Source organism: Pteropus vampyrus, unplaced genomic scaffold (genome assembly GCF_000151845.1).
Source record: "Pteropus vampyrus isolate Shadow unplaced genomic scaffold, Pvam_2.0 Scaffold42, whole genome shotgun sequence".
Classification (NCBI taxonomy): Eukaryota; Metazoa; Chordata; class Mammalia; order Chiroptera; family Pteropodidae; genus Pteropus; species Pteropus vampyrus.
In genome coordinates, this window is record NW_011888823.1 from 6,110,778 (window position 1) to 6,125,948 (window position 15,171).

The 15,171-nt window shown below is 36.1% G+C and overlaps 1 protein-coding gene across 1 annotated transcript in view; it reads left to right on the forward strand.

The window, feature by feature from the left end:
• The window catches only part of FN1 (fibronectin 1), a 66,520-nt gene that overhangs the window by 12,504 nt on the left and 38,845 nt on the right, over positions 1 to 15,171 (forward strand). The window contains exons 10-20 of the mRNA XM_011358694.2: positions 5 to 185; positions 1,468 to 1,596; positions 2,605 to 2,748; positions 8,076 to 8,197; positions 10,029 to 10,209; positions 10,404 to 10,580; positions 11,240 to 11,368; positions 11,474 to 11,563; positions 12,368 to 12,562; positions 13,287 to 13,559; positions 14,841 to 15,107. Of these exons, the coding sequence (XP_011356996.1) occupies positions 5 to 185; positions 1,468 to 1,596; positions 2,605 to 2,748; positions 8,076 to 8,197; positions 10,029 to 10,209; positions 10,404 to 10,580; positions 11,240 to 11,368; positions 11,474 to 11,563; positions 12,368 to 12,562; positions 13,287 to 13,559; positions 14,841 to 15,107 (1,888 nt within the window). The remainder of the gene's footprint in view (positions 1 to 4; positions 186 to 1,467; positions 1,597 to 2,604; positions 2,749 to 8,075; positions 8,198 to 10,028; positions 10,210 to 10,403; positions 10,581 to 11,239; positions 11,369 to 11,473; positions 11,564 to 12,367; positions 12,563 to 13,286; positions 13,560 to 14,840; positions 15,108 to 15,171) is intronic.

The following is a 15,171-nucleotide window of genomic DNA, read 5'->3' on the forward strand; positions in this document are numbered from 1 at the left end:
CAAGTATACATTTCTCATCTGTTTCCAAATAGCCCACGAAGAAATCTGTACCACCAATGAAGGAGTCATGTATCGCATCGGAGATCAGTGGGATAAGCAGCATGATATGGGCCACATGATGAGATGCACATGTGTAGGGAATGGTCGTGGGGAATGGACCTGTGTCGCCTACTCTCAGCTCCGAGGTATGCTTGCTTTTCAATGTGAAAACTCGTACTGTACCAAAAGCAGGAGAAAAATTGTGTGATGCCACTCCGTTAGTCTACTGTGTTTCGCATTTTAGACAGCTAGTTCAGAAAAGCTGGCACAGCAATTCTAAGATTCTGAAACATTCCCAAGATGTAAGTACTTAGGCTGAGCCAAGATGACTTCAAAGGCTAGAACGCAATCTTTTAATCCTTTTAGCATTTAGTTATGGCCTTGGATTCATGTCTAGAAAAGACTGGATAATTTCTGGGAAAAAAAAGAGACTTTGCTATTCTAAAATTAGATACTTGCGGATCCAAATTTAAGGAGATAAACACCTATAAAGGCCAGTTTATTTTTTTTTTCAGGTCACGAGTTCCCCTTTGGACCTACGTATATAATATAAGGATATTAGTTTATTAAAACTATTTTAGGTTTTCTGTTTTTTGGATTTGAAAAGTAAGATTTACGTAGAACTCTGAACTAATAAACAGTCCATGTAGCTGGTGTACTGACATTGGTCTGAACTTGTTCTTTTTTTGTAGAGAACATTATTGTGTGTTCAGTGGGTAATATAACCCACTGAAATAAGAAAAATTTTGTAGATGTTACAGAGCTGAACTATGAAAAATTTTGGAATAAGAAAAATTTTGGAATAAGAAAAATTTTGTAGATGTTACAGAGCTGAAAGGGACCCTAGGAAGATCCAACTTACAGACCAATTCCTCATATTACAGATGAAGAAGCAGAGACCCAAAGAGAGAAAGTAATCTTGGAGAGTTGGCATAATTTTTTTAACTTTACAAATGCCATCGATGTCATTTTATTGCCCAAATTCAAATACCTCCTCACACCTACCATTCCAGAGATCAGATCTTCACACCATGCTGGGTGCTACCTAAGTATTTTTAATATTCCTCCAATTTATCATAACAAGGAGAGATCTAAAGGGCATTATCAACTAAGTGAGAACTTTTCCAAAAGTAAGACACGTATTTGTTCAAATATTGGCTTCCACAAGAAGGTGTATTTTACCACATTCTTTAGTAGTATATACTTTGACCTTTGTCATTTACAAGTTTATGAGAGAGGATTTTTTTGTGTGTGCAAATCTTGTATTACTAAGCTTCGAAAAAAATATGCCAGTAGAAAAGTTATTTTCATGAGAGATATTGATAATTTAGTGGAAGAAACTGTGTTTTGAAAAAGCATGCCTTTTTTTAAATTTCATTAGTGAAACTCAAAAAAAGTTCTCTACCTATCCCACTGTTTCCTAAATAGATCAATGCATTGTCGACGACATCACTTATAATGTGAACGACACATTTCACAAGCGTCATGAAGAAGGACACATGCTGAATTGTACCTGCTTCGGTCAGGGCCGGGGCAGATGGAAGTGCGATCCCATTGGTAAGTAGCCTCTCTAGATGGATTTGGCTATGGAGAATAGTTAGCAAGTTTCACATAAGGAGAGCTATTCAATGTTACGTGATTGAAGTCGGATCCAGACTTTGATCAGTGGCTTTCAAAGAGTTTTCAAAGTCTTTCCTCTAATCATGGATCAGTGTATAATCTTGGTATTGGTAGTCATTTATTTTTGCTGAATTTGGTGACAAATGCAAATATATGCTAATTAAATGAAATGTATTCTTTGGTTCTGAATCATAGAAATAGTCCTTGCTATGAACGAGAACTTTGCTGACTGTGCAATAACACGGGCAAATAATTATGCTAGTAAATACTTCCTTCCAAATACTTTATTTTTCTTGGCTGCCCTTTATAATATATCTAAGCAAATAGTGAGGGTTGAGCTTTAAAAGAGCTGTGTTACCAGCTTTAAGGTAATCCATTAATATTCCTTTACTAAGAGACAGGTTACTCACTAAGAAAACAAACTGATATGTTGAGTTTGTTTGACCTGAGATTGCCAAAGCTGAGAGAGAAGCCTGAGAGGTTTTCTTAGAAACTGCTTAGCAAGTATTCACAGTAAAAACCTAGTTTATTTACATGTAAAATTAAGTCTTCCGAATTTTGAAGAAGTGTATTAAGTGATATTTTGTCCTTATTATACAAATAGTAAATCGGTTGCATTAATATGGGTAAAATACAATATCGAATTTATTTTTCTCAAATTAATATTCAGAGTATAAATATATACTGAAATCTAAATCTTAATATTTTTATTTAGAAATATTGTTCTTTTAGAGAACTAAATATTCCTCCCAATGGGTACTTTTTTTTTTTTTTACCACTACTTGTCCTGTAAGGTAAAAGATAAGAACAAAATATTTTTTTAACTGTGTATATTTGTAAGGCAGGTTTCTATTAAAAATAAGAATGAATGCTTTATCACACTGAAATTAAATTTGTAGCTTTAAGTCTTCAAGGCTGCTTACCTTTTACTTGTATATATTTTAGACCAATGCCAGGATTCAGAAACCCGGACATTTTATCAAATTGGAGACTCATGGGAGAAGTATGTGCACAGTGTCAGGTACCAGTGCTACTGCTATGGCCGTGGCATTGGAGAGTGGCATTGCCAGCCTTTACAGACCTATTCAGGTGAGTAGCTCTATTATTACAAATTGAGAACTGTGGGCTGGGTTATGAAAACAGGACAGCGTTAGTGCTTATTAATACCCTGATGCGTAAGTTGGAGTCTCCTGACTTTCCCATCCTTTTCTTACATTCCTGTCTGATAATCAATCAGATTTTTGACTAAAATGATTTTCCTTTCTCCCCAACCAAGTAGAAGGTGTGGAAGGCTCTGAAAATGAACCTGTATGTAATTTGTTTCTTAACACTATAGAATACTCCATTAGGTTAAAACACTGGCTAATTTCATCTCACATCCATATGCGGAAATAGAGTCCATGAAATGAGTAATGCTCAGAGTAAAGGGTTGGGGTTCTATGTTAATTGTTTTATATAAACGGAGTTGCATAGAGAAATTACATGAAATAAAATATAGGGCATGCTCATTCATCATTCCCTCTAGTCCCTTTTAGTCAAAATTTTCATTTGTTTGATCAATTGGAGTGTGGAACAAAGTATCTTGGGTCAAGAGTTGAGTAACTTGGTCAATTCTCTGCCCACACAGTTCAAATACTCTCAAATATTTATTGCTGGGTTTTTTCAGGTCATAGGACATAATGCCTTGCTGTAGGTATTGTTAATTCACTTTAGAAAAAATTTTTTTTGAATTTAATTGAATTTAATTTCCACTGAGTGATTAATTATAACAAAGTATGTTGAATTACGAAAGTCTAATTTTTAGGCATCAGTTATTTGTGCAACTACTGAGGTGCAAAGCCTCCTGGACCTCTGTTAACTTTAGGCTTAAAACATGGCCTGCATTTAGAAACAAAAAGATTTTCAGGGTGACAGAATCTGCCTGTGACAGAAATGAAGATTAAGTTAACTAAGTCCCTTCATAATGTGATAAGAAATTCATTATGCTAGAGAACGAGATATGAAATAATTTGGCCACCAAGACATGGGTCCCAGTTCTGTCTGTTTCTAGAGAGATACATATCAAGCTTCACTCATTATTTCCTCATCTGTCGAATGGGGAGATTGTAGCTGATTACCGTCAAAGTTCCTTAGAGAACAGTCTTAACAATCTGAAATACTAAATACCATTCACCCAGACATACTCTTTCTATAGGCTTTAAAAAGATCCTGCTCTCCCCCAGCCTCAGGCCTTGTCAGGGCTGTGAAGGTGACTTTGCTTTAGGCAGACGTGTAGCACAGATTGACCTGGATCTTAACTTGTATTTTGTGGTGAATTTGGGAACAAAAATGACTTAATTTTTTTTAAAAATAATTTTTAAAAATCTGATTGCAGAATTACCATAAGTTCAGAAAGTATACATTTTTTTTTTCTTTAATTATGCAATCAAAGGATGGAACCTTCTAGAGAAATGCTTTCTAGTTTCCGTGTTTCTGGTTGTTATTGGTGTGGCGTGGCAATCTATTGAAAGATTTCCTCCTCAATGATTTATTTCTGTCTTAAAATAAGCCTGTTCACGTTGCTGCTGGCTGGAAGCATTTTGGTGGACAGGTCGGAGATGAAACCTAGATGGGAAGGAATTCTTCCTTATTGGAGTTTTACATGTTGACCTTGTTTCTACTCTCTAAAAAGGGTCACAGTGCAGCCCACTGAGCATAGAGGAGATTTGGGGGAGGAGGGATTGGCGCACCCCTCAGTATACAGTTTAACTGTGTGTCTGGTTTGCTCAGTGATTCATGCCTTGTATGCGGGGCTCTGAGAGTATAGGAAGAATAAAAGAACAGCAGGTTAACGATAGACTGTCTCTGAGCCTTGCCCCATTTGTTTGTCCTACAGAGGACTTGGTAGAGTTGTTCAAACTAACAGAAGATAAGAGGCATTTGGTTTGTCAATAAACAACCAGAAAAGCACAGCTCTCAGCAAACTAAATAGAGAAAAAAGAACTGAGTCGCAAATGCATAAATGTTTAACTTCTCCAGGGTCACCGTTACTGGACAGTATTCATTTTGATCTTATTTTAAAACTGGTTTTAAAAGTATAGGCTTTGTGTCGTATCTTTACTTAACTATTTTGTTGTTAGCCTGATCATATTGAATATGAGAGGGAATAAAGTTTTCACAACTCCGGATAATTGCTTAGTTAGGTTAATCTGAAAAGTTTTACCAACTAACCAGTATCAAAAGGATTATCACTGTTTTAAATCTAAATAATGTAAATGATGTCAGAAATTTCAGATTTTCTGTTTTCAAATCATATGCAGGACATGACAAACAAACAGAGACCCAAGGACATGGCCAGTGGATTAATGGTTACCGAGGGGAAGCGGGGAAGGGTGGAGATAGATAGGGGTAATGGGGGTCAAATATTTGGTGGCGGAAGGAAATTTAACTTTGGCTGGTGAACACAATGCAATATACATATGAGGTATTATTGAATTGTACACTTGAAACCTATTTGATTTTATTAACCAATGTCCTCTCAATAATTTTAATAAACAGTAGAATTTTAAAATAATTATATAAAGAATAAGGTAGATACAGTGATCATCGGAATTTAATTGACCTTACGAAAATGGACACAGTCTCTTTATTTTCTGGGCAAAAATGTGCTAAATGCATGACATTCCCATTGCATTGCAATGCAGTTCTCTTAAAGGTGAGCTGTGTCACAAATCTAATGTTAAAAACATAGAATTTCAAACCAGCACTTGAAGTTTTAGAAGGAAAAGAAGCTTCTGTAGTTTTGCTACATTACCGGGGTCAAAATCAGTAAGTTGCCTTTTTCTTTTCCCTTCCTTCTCCTTTATTATCCTCCTTGTGGACATAGGAGAATGTTTAGGCTTAAAAGTGGGATCATTTGTGTTGTCTTTCTAAAATTTAATCTTAATAGACATTTAACCATCATACGTTTTTTTAAATGGAATACTTTTTTTTAGTAGTTTTAGATTTACAGAAAAATTGAAAGGAAGATACAAAGACTTCCCATGCACCCCCTGCCCCCATGCATGCATAATTTCCCCCATTATCAATATCTTGTTACAATTGATGAACCGACATCATTATCATTTAAAGTTCATGGTTTACCTTAGGGATTATTCCTGGTAATGTATATTATATGGTATCACAAACTTTTCCCCTTCAGTATTGTGATTGCCAAACTAAACAAAACACATATCAGGTATCTCTTTAACCGAGAAAATTATATAACAAGATTTCTTTAAAGGATTGATATTTAAAAAAACTTTACACCAATTATTGTAAATATTTTAAGCATATAATATTCCTATATTTTACTGATTTACCTGCAGTTACTTTAAATAGTCACATCTCTAAAATTTCGCTCCAGTGTTATCTTTAAAAAATTAATTACATTTGTGAGAATCTTCATGAACAGAAACAGTGATTCAAGGAGGAATATGGACTTGACTTCTGCCAATTGTTTAAAAGAAACACCCTGCCATGTTCTGTGAAATGTATACCACTTTAGAATGGAAAATTGAGAATTTTGTACATGAATTTTGGAATCCACATGGCTTGGAAATATTTGTATTAAATGAATCTAATATTCAAAGAATATATGTTAGTCTTTAACCAACTTTGAATTATTACCAGTGTGAAAGCAAATATATTATTCTAGAACTTTTGCATCTACATAGAACTGCAAGTTATATATTTTTCTGCCACAGAAGACTTAATTTCGAAGAGAATTTAACAGCAAAGATAGTACATTTGAAAAATCAATATATTTTTTTTCCTAAGACCTTTCAGAAACTTCAATCTGTTAATCTGGCGAAGTATTTTATTAAACATGCAAAATTTTGCTCTGTTTGACAGAGTGGTGGTTAGAAATTCTTGGGAAGATTATTACAAGGAACTTTATCTTTATTTCTAATAAGTTTAATGTTGATTGACATCATAAAAAGACAGTGTTTTGGAAAAAAAGATGGTGTTCTGTTCTGTAAGCATAAATTATTCAGCTATTTCATTATTATTCTGAATTGAGTCTACACTATTAAGAAATTAATTCCACTTCCCTTATTTTGCTTAAAAAAAGAACTAGAACTATATTTTAAATTAAGACGTAGAAATGCAGAATTTAATGTAGCCCACAAAATTTTTTCTCATTTCAGTTGAAAATTGCTTTAGGAAAAAAAGTTTTCTTTCTTAATAATTTGATCAAACAATAGTATGATATTAGAGTATGTTTGCTGAATAGAAATAAAAATACATTTTTCCCCCAAATGTTAGGCTGCTTAAACCGATGAGAAATAAAACTAAGTCTTTAATTAATGTTTTTGTCTGTTTGTCTTAAGAGTGTACCCTATTTAGAAATGTGTTTGTTTTACATCATATCATCAGGCCTTTGGAATGTTGTTTCTTAGGTGGTAGATTCATTCTTGATTAAAGCTTCCATAAACTAGAATTTGCTTCAAAGAAGCATAACATAATAAGTAAATAAAATTTGTAGTCTGTATTACATTATTTGTTATGGTAGTTTCACAATTTTCTTATAATTTTTACTTTGAAAATGGGGAAGAAAGAAAGCTAAGACACATACTTTTATAAAAAAAATTATTTGTTGTAAACAAGTTCTATTTGCACTTCTCATGTGAAGAACAATAGTTTATCAGCTAAAAAGGGATTTGTTGCATTGATTTCCAATGTCAGTATGTGAAACATTGATCCCAGATAATTTTTATTATATTCACATTTATGGATAAGGAAAACCTCTTTAATGATGGACATCCATGTGTACTACATTTTAAGTTGAAGTGAGTGATTATCCAATAAAACCAAATCTCACATTTAAAAAAAATTATTAAACCTGTTGGGGGTGATATTGACTAATAAAATTATATAGGTTTCAAGTCTACAATTCTTTAATACATAATCTGTAGATTGCATTATCTCTTCACTACCAGAAGTCAACTCTCCTGTCACCATGTATTTGACCCCCTTTACCCTTCCTCCTACCCCCATTCCCTCCAATAACCGCCGTACTGCTGTCTGTATCTATGAGTTTTTGTCTTGTTTGTTTGTTTGTTTGTTTGTTTGTTGCTTTCAGTTTTATATTCCACATATGGGTTAGAAATCATGTGGTTGTGGACTTTTTCCATCTGACTTATTTCACTTAGCATGATATTTTCTCAAAATTCATCCATGTTGTCACACATGGCAGTATTTCATTTTTTCTCATAGTTGAGTAGTATTCCATCATATATATGTGTCACATCTTCTTTATTCACTGATCTATTAAAGGACACTTCGGTTGTTTTCATGTGTTGGCTGCCATGAATGATATTGCAACGAACATAGGGGTTCATATATCTTTACGAACAAATGTTTTCAGTTTTTCAAATACATATTTTTGTTTTCAGGCACAACTGGTCCTGTCCAAGTAATTATCACCGAGACCCCCAGTCAGCCCAACTCTCACCCCATACAGTGGAATGCTCCAGAACCATCTCACATTTCCAAGTACATTCTCAGATGGAAACCTGTGAGTATGCACCCAGAAACTTGGACACTGAGTATCCTGAAGTTAATAAATTCTGAAATTTTATTTCTAGCTTTGAGCCAATAGATCAGATTAACTATCCATACAACTTTTATACTTGTTTAATGGTGAAACAATATGTGGTCAATCGATTGGCATACAGATTTAAACCACAACTATTGAATTCTAGCAAATAAAACAAAAAATAAAACAAAACATTTTACCAACTCATGCAGTTGTATTTAAACTCTTCAGAAAAAAATCAAACTATTGAAATCACTCTTTTTCTTTTACTTTCTTTGTAATATCCATTATATTTAATTGCCATTTGCGAAATTTTGTGTCTAGAGATGTTATTGCAATCAATGTATTTTTCCCTCTAACACCTTTTTGACTCTCATCTTTTCAACTCATCACCAATTCTATTTACTTTAAATTTAACTCTGAAGTGTTATGGGAAACCACTGTAATAAAAGACATTTATAGGTAGTATAAAATTGTACACTAAATTTAAAGGTCTTCAAAGAGTGGCAATAATGGATTTCTCTGAGATTTTTAACAATTAAAATATTTCAGATTTGCTGAGACATTTCTTCTCCCATCCCCAATGACACGGTGTCATTTATAACTCATTTCTATAATTTAAAATGTTTGCAAGTATTAAATTCTCATCTACTCTCAAAAAGCACCCTCCTCAAGGGTTTTCCTTATGTATGTCACCTGAATGTTTGTTTTCCAGTATTTTCTTCTGATCTCTACCCATAAAAGTTCACACTCAATAAAAGGCTTATCACAAAATCTGAGCTAATTGTAATGACTAATTGCAATTTTTTCATAGTGTATTTGAGTTAAAATTTAAATTTAAAGAGTACTAAGATCATTTTCATTTATTCCAAAATATAAATGGATAACTAAGTATTTGAATTATTGAGGAACTGGTTGATTGGATAATTTTTAAAAATTATTAGGCATTAAAATGTATTTTGACGTATTAGTTTAGAAAAATTATAACTTAAAAGGATCTTATCTTGTCTGAAGTAAGGGTGTTTCTTTTTCACACATTTTACTGCAATGATCCATGATATATTAATGAAGTTGGACAGGATGCGAAAATGTAAACTGGAAGCAGATTAAATAAACTGAAATTTCATTCTTCTGCAGTCTTGCCCAAAGTTTGCTAACCGCTTTTAATGGGGTAGTTCTTATCCAAGAATGAGTCATAAAATCAGACCAGTTGAACCTCGTATGTGATGGCTCCAAGAACTGACTCATGAAGCAATACGATGCCTTTGACAGTTTCTGCAAGGCAAGAAACTTAAAATGTATCCCGCCACCTGAAAAATTGAATATGTGGCTTTCCCTAGTTCAGAGAGGAATATATCTCTGTCCATTGTAAAAATGAAAAAATTGGGAGAAGCAAAACTTGGTTTCATCATATTATGTTGATGATATTAAATAATCTGGCAAAAAAGGTGTCTAGCACCTATGACTGTAACTTTGGTGGGCACATTATAAAACTGTTTCTCTACCTGTAAAATGAGGACAATATACCATTAACTTGGAGGAGCAGGGAGATGAAGATTGAATGGAATAATGCAAGTAAAACAACACAGAACTTGCCACATAATAAACTATCAGGAAATATTAGCCATAAAAATAATTATCATTGATATTAACAACCTCTGCTACACATCCATATTTCGATTCCAATTTCCTCCATGATGGAACTGCACAGGTCGTTCGTTCTTCTTTGAAGATTACGCCACATCATCTCTGAATGTTCTTCCTTGAGAATACTTGCATGATTTTTTTTTTTTTTAATTTAAATTTTTAGAAAAATTCTCCAGGCCGTTGGAAGGAAGCCGTCATTCCAGGCCACTTAAACTCATACACCATTAAAGGCCTGAGGCCAAATGTGGTATATGAGGGGCAGCTCATCAGTGTCCAGCAGTACGGCCACAAAGAGGTGACCCGCTTTGACTTCACCACCACCAGCACAAGTTCAGCGGTGACCAGTACGTACCCCAGCCATCCTCATGTCTGTCCCTGAGTTTCTCAGAGTTGAGCACTCCCCAGGAAGTGTTTTCCTTCTCTATTCATCTTCTTCCATGGATGACACCCGCATTTAAAAAAATACAGTTGCATCCTACAAGTGATAGTAAATCTTTTCGATGGCTGAAGCCTCTCTTTCCCTTCTGTGACTTTCTAGGCAACACTGTGACAGGAGAGACAACACCCTATTCTCCTGTCGTGGCCACTTCTGAATCTGTGACTGAAATCACAGCCAGCAGCTTTGTGGTCTCGTGGGTCTCCGCTTCGGACACTGTGTCAGGATTCCGTGTGGAATATGAGCTGAGTGAGGAGGGAGATGAGCCACAGTACCTGGGTAAGCTAAACATGTGGCCGTGACAGGTTTTGAGTGGTTTCTGGTGAACCCTGCTTAGGGGCTGGCGTCCTGGCAGGTGGTCTTTGGTGTATGAGGACTACCGGGGAAAATGTTAGCTTTTGGGGGTACACAATACCCTCATTTGCGTTTTTCAAATTCTCATGTTTAGGGGCCTTTTAGAAACTTTGCCGTAGAATAATCTACATATCTAAAAGTACGCAGATCATAAATATAGAGCTCAATGAATTTTTATAAAGTGAGTACACCCATAAGACCAGCACCCACATCAGGAAAGAGAATATCCCTCCTACCTCACTCCCCCATCCCCTTCCCATAACCACGACGCTGACTTCTAGTTACTGTGCCTATAATGGACAATGTAAGGATGATGTTTACAAGAGGACTGAGTTTACAGATTTGGGGGTGGATTACAAAACATCATCCATCTTTAGAGTACAAACTGAAAAATGAAAAAAAAAAAAAAAAGAAAAATGATCCTGTTGTGCATTTATCATTACTGAGTATCCATGCGTACATTTTCTCTGGTCTTCTCCCGCCTCTCACAAACATATAGCTTTTTAATGTATTTCGAATAGGTTTTGGAGTCATTTGAGGTATTCATATGCACTGATCAGTAAACTTTCCTTTTTATTTCAAAGATCTTCCAAGCACAGCCACTTCTGTGAATATCCCTGACCTGCTTCCTGGCCGAAAATACATTGTAAATGTCTACCAGATATCTGAAGAAGGAGAGCAGAGTTTGATCCTGTCTACTTCACAGACAACAGGTACATGTGTACCACGTGGTAGGAAAAGAATCTTTTTCTGTAAAACAGACCTATAGTAATATTCTCTGACTATTTTCCTCGTTTCTTCCTTTTTCTCTTTGTTAGCGCCCGATGCCCCTCCTGACCCTACTGTGGACCAAGTCGATGATACCTCAATTGTCGTTCGCTGGAGCAGACCGCAGGCACCCATCACAGGTTAGCTTAGCTTCCTCTTCTTGGCTGCCATGTTAGTCTTGATGGCATAAGAGGTGAGGAAGTAGATTCTGATCTGAGTACCAGCATTACTTGAATATCTTATATAATGGCTAGACTAGGGTAGAGTTGTGTGTGTGTGTGTGTAATATTAATTAAGGATGTGATGATTTTCCAGTCTTATGCCCTACTTTCTAATGGATTATTTCCCCTCAAATCCATTTTATTGATCCCCTACACATATACATACACACACACACACACACCCTAAACCTCTAAAGCCAGCTCATTGATTTGTTAAATCAGGCATTCCCATGATAGAAGAGAGATAATTTTTCTAAAAACCTCACTCTAAGACTTTTAAAGAGGTAGCTGAGTTGCTCTCTTACTTAGCTCATTAGGTGACTCAACAGTCTCTGACATTCTTAAAAGACACAGATGGCACTGGACAACTCTATGCTCAAGGTGGTTCGTTAATTGCTTCCATCACCCAAAGTTCAAAGAGAAGATCTAGCTTTAACATGAATATTCATTTTCACCTCATGGCTTCTCAAATAGACATTTATTAAAGATCTTGGGTCTTCAAGTATGATATTTATTATTAAAAAGGTTTGCACAGCTATTCTTATTTTATCTTTGTACTGATTAGTCCTTAAAAGGAGTGGCAACATTGAAAAAAAGAGTAAAAAAGAATCTCTAGTTCTTAACTAGTCAAGCAAGATGCTAAGGACTAAAAGGTGATTTATGACTTTTTACACTTCTGCTCTGTAAAACAGTGTGTCTTCATTTTTTCTCATGAATCTGTAGGCTACAGAATCGTGTATTCGCCATCAGTAGAAGGTAGTAGCACAGAACTCAACCTTCCTGAAACGGCCAACTCTGTCACCCTCAGTGACCTGCAACCTGGTGTTCAGTATAACATCACAATCTATGCTGTGGAAGAAAATCAAGAAAGTACCCCTGTTTTCATCCAACAAGAAACCACTGGCGTCCCACGTCCAGGTAATTAAGATGCTTCCTACCTTATCTCTTAGGGCTGAACAAGGTAACAGCTTAAACCTTCCTTCTGTTGGAGGAACAAAACCATCCTTGAGTTGTGTTCATTCTGTTGGCCTGCTGGACCGGAAGTATAAGAGGAAAGAATAATTGTCTCTGCTTTTTAATTTTATCTCTGTCAACAGTTCCTATATGCTTGTAATCTAATAGATTAGTTTATCACTAAACTTATGAAATTTGGCTGACATGTCCTGACTATAAAGTAACTTATCAAAGCTGGCTATTGGCCTCCCCAATTAAAAGCTAACACCATGAAGTCTTCATATTTTTTCCTAGAAACTTAAGGGTCAGTTCCTCTTTCACTCTTAAGTACTATAAAATGATTCAGTAAAATGAAAACCACCATTTTTTTCCTGTTGTCACAATGAGGTGTTTTGTGGGGTTTTTTTGTATGTTTGTTTTAAACTCCTCAATAGGATACTTCATATATTGGAACCTCATCTTCTTACCTACTTTTATTAAATAAAACCTTCAAATGACATATGTAAGCAATATGACTAAAGCGTGAAAATATAAGCAAAAAAAACGTATTCTCTGGTTAAGAGACAAAATTTAGCATTGCTTTGGAATGAGAGGCTCAATGAATTGTCTTATCCATGTCAGGGAACTGGCTTTTTAAGAATTATCTTCAGCAGGAATTGTGAATGACCAGTTGACTCTTGTCTGTTAGATAAGGTTCCTCCTCCCCGGGACCTCCAGTTCGTGGAGGTGACAGACGTGAAGGTCACCATCATGTGGACACCTCCTGAGAGTGCAGTGACCGGTTACCGCGTGGACGTGATCCCCGTCAACCTGCCTGGGGAGCACGGGCAGAGGCTGCCCATCAGCAGGAACACCTTCGCAGAAGTCCTGGGGCTGTCCCCTGGGGTCACCTATCACTTCAAAGTCTATGCTGTGAACCATGGGAGGGAGAGCAAACCTCTGACAGCAGAACAGACAACCAGTACGTCCTGCCCCTGACCTTTCCTCCACCCCAGATTCTCCACCCTCAGTGCCAGCCTGTGATGAATGTGTAGCACACCACTTGCTCCGAGGTTTACAGTTAGAAAAAGAAACATACTCAGCCAAGTATAGTGGACATAAGGCATATTAAACTTGAAAACAAAACTGAAGACATAGATGCTGAATGGTAACCCATTTCCCACGTACTGTGCCAGTGGAATAGCACCAAGAGAGAACATAAGAGACCCCAAGTTTCTTTACTACTGGAGACGTGGGTTAAAAATTGGAGTGCCTTTTGTGTGTAAATAAATATAACCAGGTCAAACTTCAAATGTAAGCTCTTAACACTTTTAGTATATAATCGTTTACAAATAGTAATTACTAAAACATGTAGCGCTTGTTCGGCACCAAGTCCTCTGCTCAGTTCTTTATAAGCTTTATCCTCATATTTTGACCTAATGGGGAATGTCTTATTGTTCTCCATATTGGGCACATGAAGAAACTGAGGCTTACAAAAAATTCTGGAACTTGTAAGGTCACAGATCTAGGAAACGATGGAGCCGACCTAGGTCTTTTTGACTCCAAAGCCCATGCTTCCAATTATGATACTTAACTATCTCTTAAACATGTCTTCTCTTTTAAAAGTGTTTTAAATTACTACAGGAAAACTGCTAGTTATCATAAGAAGAAAAATCACAATTCGTGTGATTCTTCCTGATAGTGCAAACTTGCTAGGGTCCTACCATGATTCTGAAGTTCTGAGTGTATATTATAATTATTGTTGCATAGGAATCATGTGAAAATCAGTTTTACTTCTTTAGCAAAGGACTGTTCATTTGATAAATGCAGAAAATATTGCTTTTGTTTCATGTGAAGCTTTCTTCTTGTCTTCATTTTAGTAGGCTTATTCTTTTCTTGTTTGGCTCAGCAGAGTAAATTGTGGCATTTACAAGTGTCTTTTTTTTTTCTTTTTAATGCCGTCTCTATAACGTTAGTATAATTCCGGAGGGTAATGAAAAAGTCATGCTGGAAAATTAGACTTTCCACAGAATCATAGCCAAGCAAAAAAGGTCAGCAATTTCTCATGACTGACACAGAGTTTTGCAACGTTCTATGTAGCCCTCGATCTCTTACTGGCTCAATATTTTCAAGGTTTTGACTTATACCTAGTTTCAGCCTTAAGGAGAGAAAATTTCAGAAAATTTAGCCAAACTTTAGAATTTCAGTATGATAATCCCGAGGTTCAAATATCTCTTGACGTGTTTCATCTTTTTTTTCCCAGAATTGGATGCTCCCACTAACCTCCAGTTTGTGAATGAAACTGACTCGACTGTCGTAGTGACCTGGACTCCACCTCGGGCCCGGATAGCCGGGTACCGACTGACTGTGGGCCTGACACGGGGAGGCCAGCCCAAGCAGTACAACGTGGGGCCTTCGGCTTCAAAGTACCCACTGAGGAATCTGCAGCCTGGGTCCGAGTACACTGCAAGCCTTGTGGCTGTAAAAGGCAACCAGCAGAGCCCCAAAGCCACTGGAGTCTTTAATACCCGTAAGCCAAAATCTCAGTGTCTTTTCTTAGTGATGTTGTAGGTTCTCACCTATTTTGACATTCT